General features: G+C 41.7%; 1 protein-coding gene across 2 annotated transcripts in view; it reads right to left on the minus strand.

The window, feature by feature from the left end:
• The window catches only part of Ankrd42 (ankyrin repeat domain 42), a 48,680-nt gene that overhangs the window by 3,308 nt on the left and 36,475 nt on the right, over positions 1 to 8,897 (minus strand). Inside the window, exons 10-11 of one of the 2 annotated variants that reach the window (XM_029541627.1) lie at positions 2,636 to 2,762; positions 888 to 1,032 (exon numbers count right to left, since the gene is read on the minus strand). In XM_029541627.1, the coding sequence (XP_029397487.1) occupies positions 888 to 1,032; positions 2,636 to 2,762 (272 nt within the window). Of the gene's footprint in view, positions 1 to 887; positions 1,033 to 2,635; positions 2,763 to 8,897 lie in introns of those variants that run through there. The other variant, XM_029541631.1, reaches the window with a different exon arrangement.

Genomic DNA, 8,897 nt, shown 5'->3' on the forward strand with positions numbered 1-8,897 from the left:
AAAAAAAAAAAAAAAAAAAAAATTTAACATCTTGCAAGCAACTCTTGTGTTTGTTATGCTCTCTGCAGTGATTAAGAGGCTAACAATTAGTTTGCATAAAATAAAAGACCAGGATGTTGTGTTAGTGATCATATAAGGTGGCAGAGGTATGAGATAATTTATCCATGATGACTGGAGAAAAAACTTCCCTAAAGGATGAAATGTTCCTCAGTCCCCATTATGTCAAGATAAGCTGTCCCAAAGCCTCATCACAGTGTGTTTTTTGAAACAAGGTTTCTCTATGTAACCCTAGCTGTCCTGGAACGTGCTCTGTATATCAGGTTGACATAAAACCCAGAGAACTGTCTGTCTCTGCCTCCTCAGGGCTAGGATTAAAGGCATGCCCCTCCACACATAGCCTTTTCTTGCAGAAGTGGGAGTCAAAGACTAGTCTACTGAGATTGGATGGCCTAGTAAAGAGAAACTGGTTTTCTGTCCTCAATCTATAATTTCTTGTGTTCTGTCAGGTGTTGATCTGGGTTGTTGAGAGGTTGTTTCTTTGTCTAAAACTGACACCTAGTGGAATCACTATTTAAATTCTTCCCCTTTTGATCTTACCCCCCCTTTTTTCATAACAAAAGTCATATATTTGAAACTCAAAATGCAGCTCCAGAAAGTAGAAAAATGCTTATTCACAGTGGTAAAAAGTGTCAAATTCATAATCCTGATGCCTACTCTAGAAAGTATAGTAGGCTGTAGTTTGGGACACACGTTCAAATAGGTCAAAGGCTTAACCACATCAAAAATACTATTGACAGGATTCAAATTCACCCCCAACTCAAAGCTTACAGTTTTAGCTACTTCTATATACCATTTATCAAGAAAAATAAATGTGTAAAGACACCAACCATAGCCACGACACTGGCGACCTGGATTTTCTCCAGCGTTTCCTTGAGTTGATCCACTTCCACTCGATACTCATCCAGCTGGCACTCTAACTTTTCCCTTCGGAGCCGCTCATAGGCCAGCTGGCCCTGCAGCTCATTGATGGTCCTATCAAAAAGGCTTTTTCAGTTAGTTCTGATTTACCTAACAACTATTTTTGTTAACAATAGAAAACATCTATATTTTAAAGCAAACAAAATGAGTCACTTTTTGTCAAGTGTACTTAGGATTTTATATAAACCAGAAGTGATTTAGGGACTGGGGACAAGTGACGGTAAAATAAATAAGTAAAATATGCGGTGTGCTAGAAGGTACCAAGAACTAACAGAGGAAAACTAAAGCGGTTATCAGTGATATAAAATGTGGGCAGGTGATTAGCACTGTGCTGGTTAGGTTTTTGTCAACTTGAAACAAGCTAGAGTCAAGTGAAGAGAGAACTGCGACTGAGAACTTCCTTCTGTCACTCTGACCTGGGAGATTGTCTGTCTTAATGAAAATGAGTGATGGGGGAAGGCCTGGCCAGGCCCACTGAGGCACGAGGCCCTTAGGATATAAAACAAACCAGCTGAGCACGCTATGAGGCGCAAGCCAGTAAGCAGCTTCAGTTCTTCCCTCCAGGTTCTTGCCTTGGGTTCCTGCCCTGGCTTCCCTTCAAAGACAAGAGTGTAACTTGGATGCATAAGCTACATAACCACTTTTCCTACCCTCTGTTGGTTTTGGTCAATGTTTCACCACAGCAACAAAAAGCAAAGTAGGACAGAAATTGGTACCAGAGAGGGGGCTGCTGCTGTGACAGATCTGGCTAGGTTGTTTTGGGGAGGATTGTGGAAGCTTTTAGAACTTCAGGCTCCAAGTGCTAAAAACTTAATGAACTGTTGTGGGGGCTTGGAAATAAGAGTTTTGAGAGATGTAGGCTGATTTGTAAAGTGAGTAGACACTACCAGGGCCATTCCTGTGATGTATTTGAGTTAAGATGTCTTTGGAAGCAAAGCCTGTGCTTCACTACAACCAGAGATGCTGTTAGCTGGGGCTGAAGAACCAGCTGTAATTAACCAGAGACCAGCACCACTTATATGAATTTTCTTTGGGGGGCTAATTAACTGGGCCTTAGAAATCAGCTGTGATTAACAAGAGATCAGAATTATTGTATTCCCTCAGTGTCAGCACAGGCTGTAGTCCAGTAGGGCGTCAAGAATGGAAATTAAACAAAAAGATGAACTTGGAAATGTGTAAGAATCTTCCAGATTCCAAACATGTGGCATACCCCTTTAATTTCAGCATGCAGGAGAAAGACACAGGCAAACTCCTTGAACATGAAGCACTCCTGGACTATAGTGAATTCTGGGTCGACAACACTACATTGTAAGATCCTGTCTTTATTTAACAACAAAAAAAGTGGGGTTTGTTTGTTTGTTTAATCAGGATTTTTCTATATAGTCCTGTCTGTCCTAGAACTCAGAGAACTGCCTGCCTCTGCCTCCCAAGCACTGGGATTAAAGTTGTGTATCACCATGCCCAGGAAGAAAGAAGGGGGGAGGGAAGAAGAGAGGGAAGGAAGGAAGAAGGGAGGGAAGGAGGAAGGGAGGGGAGAAGGAAAGAAGGGAGGGGGATGGAGGGAGGGGAGGAAGGAAGGAAGGAAGGAAGGAAGGAAGGAAGGAACCCTTGGAATTTACAGGTACTAAACACAAAGCATTGGTTTTAAGGACATTACTTCTTGGACTCCAGCTGTTCTTTCTTCTGCTTTAAATCCTCTTCAGTTATCCCACCCAAGTGTTTAAAGTTGCTCTCAGCGATTTCAAGTTGTTGTCTCAATTCTACAATTTTCTTATGAGCTCTCACTGAAAGACAGTTAAATAGGAACATAATTTAGATGACAGCACATACGCTTGCTGGATGATGATTCTCTCTCAACATTGGCTTTCTTTTCTTTTGCAACATCTTTTTAAAATTATTTATTAATTTTATTTTATGTGTATGAGTGTTTTGCCAGCATGTGTGTCTGTGGACCACATTTGTGTCTGGTGCTTGTGGAAGTCAGAAGAAGGCATTTGAGCCCCTGGAACTGGAGCATAGATGGTTGTTAGCTACCATACGGGTGCTGGGAACCAAACCCATGTCCTCCCAAAGAGCAAAAAGTGTTCTTAATCACTGAGCTACCTCTCCACCCCCATTTCCTTCCTCTTTAACAGAATCATTGTCTGCCGCTTATGGAAGGAATTGATCCAAGTGTGATATATATGTAGAGGGGAAAATATCAGCAATGCAAGCAATAAAAAACATATTTGGGCCGGGCAGACGTGGTGCAAGCCTTTAATCCCAGCACTTGGGAGGCAGAGGCAGGCAGATTTCTGAGTTTGAGGCTAGCCTGGTCTACAAAGTGAGTTCCAGGACAGCCAGGGCTATACAGAGAGACCCTGTCTCGAAAACAAACAAACAAACAAACAAAAAAACCCACATATTTGGAAGATTCCTTGTCTGTTATTGGAACGTGCATCAGATAATTATAATGCTGACATCATAGGCAAGATATCTTAAAGAAGATTGAAAGTATTTTAAGATGAGACATAAGTACCAAGCCATGTATCATCTACTGCATGTAAGAAAATTAAAGAAAACTGATGCTAGCATCTTCAGGTTATCCCTTGATAGAATTTACAATGGAAGGATCTGCCATTTCCCTGGAGAAACAAGTCTGAGATTGTACTGGTAGCTTTTAAGTCTTTTTAAAGGAAAAATAAATTTATCTAGACACGAATTTCAATTTTTTCTTCGAAAATATGGTTTAAGCACGACTATATATTCCAACCAGAATAACTAAAAACATCTTCCAAAGATCAAAAGGACAGCAACTGACATCTCTGAGCCTTTGCCACAAGCTAGACAGTTCCCATTCTTTAGTGTATGAAATTAAGCCTTGTGACAATTCTGTCAGGTAGCTATAGCAACACTGCTGCATTTCATAGATGAGAAAACCAGTGTTCGGAAAACAACTAAACTAAATAGTGGTGAAGCTCTGATGTCTGAATCCACTGCCTAAGACCTACCATCTACTCACTATATGGCTTACATGGTTGTGTTTAGATTAGCCTCAATTCAAACACATTCTTCTAGCTTTCCTCACCAGAGAGCCACTGAAACCATCTTTCTTATTCATTAGAACAAACAATGGCTCCCTGACCAATCACAGTGAGAAGAAACATTAAAGTTATGTGGCATGAGCATACATCCCTTGGTGACAAGGGTCCTACATAAACAAGAATGAAAGTCTTATGTCCAGTTATAGGGTGACTTTGGACAAATAACATCTATAGTCAACATTCTTCTGCTGTGAAGAGAAACCATTACCCTGGCAACTCTTATAAAAAACAACATTTAATTGGGGCTGGCTTGCAGTTTCAGAGGTTTAGTCCATTGTCATTATGGTAAGAAGCATGATAGTATGCAGGCAGATTTGATGTTGCAAAGGTAGCTAGAGTTCTACACCTAGATCAGCAGGCAACATGGGGATACACTAGGCCTGGCTTGAGCATTTGAACCCTCAAGCCTATCTCCAGTGTCACATTTCCTCCAAAATGGACACACCTACTCCAACAAGGTCACACCTAATAAGTCCACTTCCTATGAGCCTGTGGGGGCCATTTTTATTCACTATAGGCTCTTTATAAATCAAATAATACAATACCCTACTAGTGTTTAAGAGGCATTATCATTTCCACAGACTTACTGTGATATATTAAAGTGTTTTGTAAAGTTCTACAAAAATGTAAACCTTTCAATATTATAGAGTAAAAATCTTGGCAGGAGAATTATATACCAGTAGCTGAAACAACCAGCAGAACTGGCACAGAAACAAAATTTGCGCTAATTACCAGACTTGTTTAATTCCATTTTTTATATGACCTGCAGTCATGTCTATGTGAGGGTGTTAGATCACCTGAAACTGGAGTTGCAGGCAGTTGTGAGCTGCCATGTGGGTACTGGGAATTGTACCAGGTCCTCTGGAAAATCAGCCAGTGCTCTTCACCACTGAACAATGTCACCAGTTTGTTCGTTTGTTTAAAGCATAACACCAATAAAAAACCACAGCCCCATTGGCTTCTGGGTATCTGTGTCACGTAGCATATATTCTGGAGGAGGGGGCAGTCTAATTTAAACTAATTTAGAACGTTTTGGTAGTTATCCATTCTTTATTGACTGAACAGATCTCTCCCAAAATTCAAATTAAAGCTCTATATTCCAATGTGGTGTTACTTGAAGACAGGGATTTTAGGTGATCAGAATGAAATGGAATGGCAGCAGGGGTCCTATTCTCACGGAATTAATATCATTAGAGGAGTCCACTTTAGATGGACTACATTTGCATCTCTGTTCTGCCTCCAAGCCCTCCTCACTCTTTCCTTCGAGGACATGGTCATACCACAGTCAAAAGCAGGCCTTCGCCATAAAACAATCATGTTAACCTTTGAGCTAGGACTTCCTGCCCCTAATTGCAAGAAATTCATTTCTGTTGTTTAACTTTCTCAGTCTCTAATTACAACTGCCTGAGCATACTAAGACACCATTAAATGGAATCAGATTATCCCCCAAGTGGTAACCATATGTTGGAGATTGGTTCTAAGGCTTTGATTCAATCGGGAATCTGCATGTCCAGACACTGAAGGTCCTTGTCCCCAATTGAGTTTTGATCGATCAGTAAAGATACCAATGGCTAATGGCTGGGCATGGGCTAGGATACTTACAATTGTGCAAGTAGGATGCAGAGAAGAATGGAGGAGATCTCAATGACTCTGGGTAGAAGGATAGGACAAAGGAGTGGCAGAAGATAAAGCCAACCAACCATGTGAGATTTTGGGTAAGTGGCCACTGGCCACTTCCCCAATTGGGCCTGGGGTAGCAGGAGAAGGCTTAGGAGTGCCCAGCCTTTGAGGTAGCCAAGGCATTTTAAAAATAAGCTAATTTTGTGGGGGGTGGGGGTGGGTGTGTGGAGTGGGGAAGGAGCGTATGCAATCCGCCGGGAGCCAAATCAGTGAAGCAAAACTCACTACAATCAAGAAAATAATTGAGACTAGAAATGTTATATTCTTTCTCACCCTCCAGTCTATTATATCCTCAATCGTCAGACTGACAGTCTTTAAACATAAACCAATTAACGTGGCTGTTACTGTTTGAATGACAATGTCCCCCAAAGGCTCCAGTATTTGAACACATGGTCCCTAGTTGACAGAGAAATGTAAGCAGTGCAGTCTTGAAGGAAGAAGTCAATGAGATTAGGCTCTAAGAGCTAAAAAGCCTCCCACCACTTTGAGTTTTGTTCTTTCTCCTTCAAAGCTCTCTGCTTCCTGCTCCTGTTGCCATACCTACTACAGCTAGCTACAGCAAGCTAGCACACTGCTACTATAATTATAGCTCCCTGCCAGGATTGACACCTTTCTGGAACTATAAACCTAAATAAACCATTCCTTCTTAAGATGCTTGGTTATGGTATTTAGCAACAGAAACATAATTAATACATTCTCTCAGCTGTTAGGAGCACTTGCTACTCTTCCAGAGAATTCAAGTTGGGACCTGAGCACCCATATTTAGAGCCATCTAAATTAGTGTTTTACTGCTGTGAAGAAACAATATGACTTAAGCAACTATTATAAAGGCAAACATTTAATTGGAGCTGGTTTACAGTTTCAGAGGTTTAGTTCATTATCATCATGGCAAGAAGTATGACAGCATCCAGGCAGACATGATCTGAAAGCCACTAGGAAAAGACTGACTTCCAAACAGCTAGGAAGAGGGGCTCAAAGCCCAGCCCCGAGTGACACACTTCCCCCAACAAGACCACACCTCCTAGTAGTGGTATTCCCTGGGCCAAGCATATTCAAACCTCTACAGTGGCTCACAACCTGAAACTACAGCTCCAAGGGAATCCAAAGCGTCTGGCCTCCAAGGACATCTGTATTCATGTGCACACACGCGCGCACGCGCGCGCGCGCACACACACACACACACACACACGTGCCAACAATAGCAAATAGCAAAAACTAAATATTTTTGAAAGAAAATTATAGATGCTACCATAGTTTTAAAAAAGTCAGTCCAAAAGCATGGAGGAATAATTTATGTGTATTCCAATGTAACCCTAGCACTTCGCACTGCCTGACACATAAACAATACTCAGGAAGTGCATGCTAGATGATAAAAGAGAAATAACTGAGAAAGCACAGTTACCAGGCATCTTGTACTTGAATTACAGAGACATCTATGTTGAGTCCAGAATATTTTCTAAATTCCAAAATGCAGAACTGTATGGGGTATACTCCCACAGTCCGTAGCCAAGGCCATGAAGAGTGTACAGATCCGCACAAGTCGGGTAAATGGCATGCCTTCCTCACCCATTTCACCTTCTAAATCCTACCCATTCAAGGGAAAGCCTAAACCACACTTTTACAAAAGTTCCCTTGCTACTTTTTCCTGAGTGAATAATCCTTTTAAACTGCCTGTAAGTCATCTTTCCCTACCTTTATCTTCAAACTCTTCCCACCCAGATCAATCAGCAAATCCCATGGTCCCCTTTAACCACATATCCAAATTTCACCATCTCCATTCCAATCCAAGCTATCACCAACTCTTTCCAATTAAGACCACTGCCTCTGACCTTCCTACTTTCATTCAGGCCCTGGGAAGGAAAAGGCCTTTCAACCCTCTAGATATGAAAACAAGAAGAACTAATCAGATCCTGGCTTGCTTTCTTCACAACCACCTCTAGATAATATATGGCCTTATTACTGCTACCTGGTTAAAACATCATGAAGGGTGTGTGTGTATATAAAATATACAATGTTAATGCAAGCTCTTCTGGAATGAAAATCTCTAGAATAAAAAACATTGAAGTAAAACAAGAGTGTGTCTCCAGTAGTCATGGGCCTCCATTATAGACTATAGAGCTCAGGAAACAATACAGATAACACTGTACTATACTGTACTGTACTGTACTGTACTGTACTGCTCTTGAACAGTTCCTTGACAAATTTCTAAATTAGACACTTCATCCATATTGTCAGATGAATATGTTCTTTCCTAGTTAACCCACCTGAAATATTATATTCTTTGTACCTTTCAGTCTGTTACATCCCAGGAGTTAGAATGACAGTCTTTAGACACAAATCAAATAACATCATTCTTGCTCTAAATTCCTCCAAAGGCTTAAAAGAAAACCGAAATCTAAATTCTTATTAGGTCTTTATGCTCCTTCTGGACCCCCACTCACCCCTCCAAGCTTCTCTGTTAACCTCTTAGTGACTCCACTCAGGCACAGTGATACTCACCTTTGCACATATTTGGAATTCTCTCCCAAGATCTTCATACAGATCATTCTCATCATTCAGGTCTCTTCTGAAATGTCACTTCATAGTCCTAAGAGTTACCTACACCATCACCCTGACTCATTTTCTTTACACTCCTATTTTCATTTCAATTCTTTACTACTCTCCCCTATAGATACCAATACCAAATACAAGTTCCTTTGAATTAGCCCATTGTGCTAATAACAACAATTGTCTGGCACAGTAGATGAACAGAAATTTTGTTGCAATCATTGTCTTTAAAAATTGATGGACTGATCCGGCACCTTTCCCGCCCGAGGAGGGGTGTCTGCCCAGGAGCAGTCTCCTGGCCTGAACCGGTAGGAGGGCCATCTTTGCTCCAGTGCACTGCCTGGGAGAGGGCGGCCTGCAGGAGTGACACAGCTTCTGCTAAAGATCCCATTTCTGGCTCCAGTCACCCGGGACGTTTCCCGCCCGAGGAGGGGTGTCCGCCCGGGAGGAGTCACAAGGCCTGAGCTGGCAGGAGAGTGTGCTCCGGTTTGCTTAGGCTCCGGTCTGCGCTGGCGAGAGTGTGGACCACAGAAGCTACACAGCTTCTGGACAGAGAGAAGCAACCTAACTTCTGGGACAGACCCTGTTTCAGGCTCCAGAAATTTGGGC

Source organism: Mus pahari, chromosome 1 (genome assembly GCF_900095145.1).
Source record: "Mus pahari chromosome 1, PAHARI_EIJ_v1.1, whole genome shotgun sequence".
NCBI lineage: Eukaryota > Metazoa > Chordata > Mammalia > Rodentia > Muridae > Mus > Mus pahari.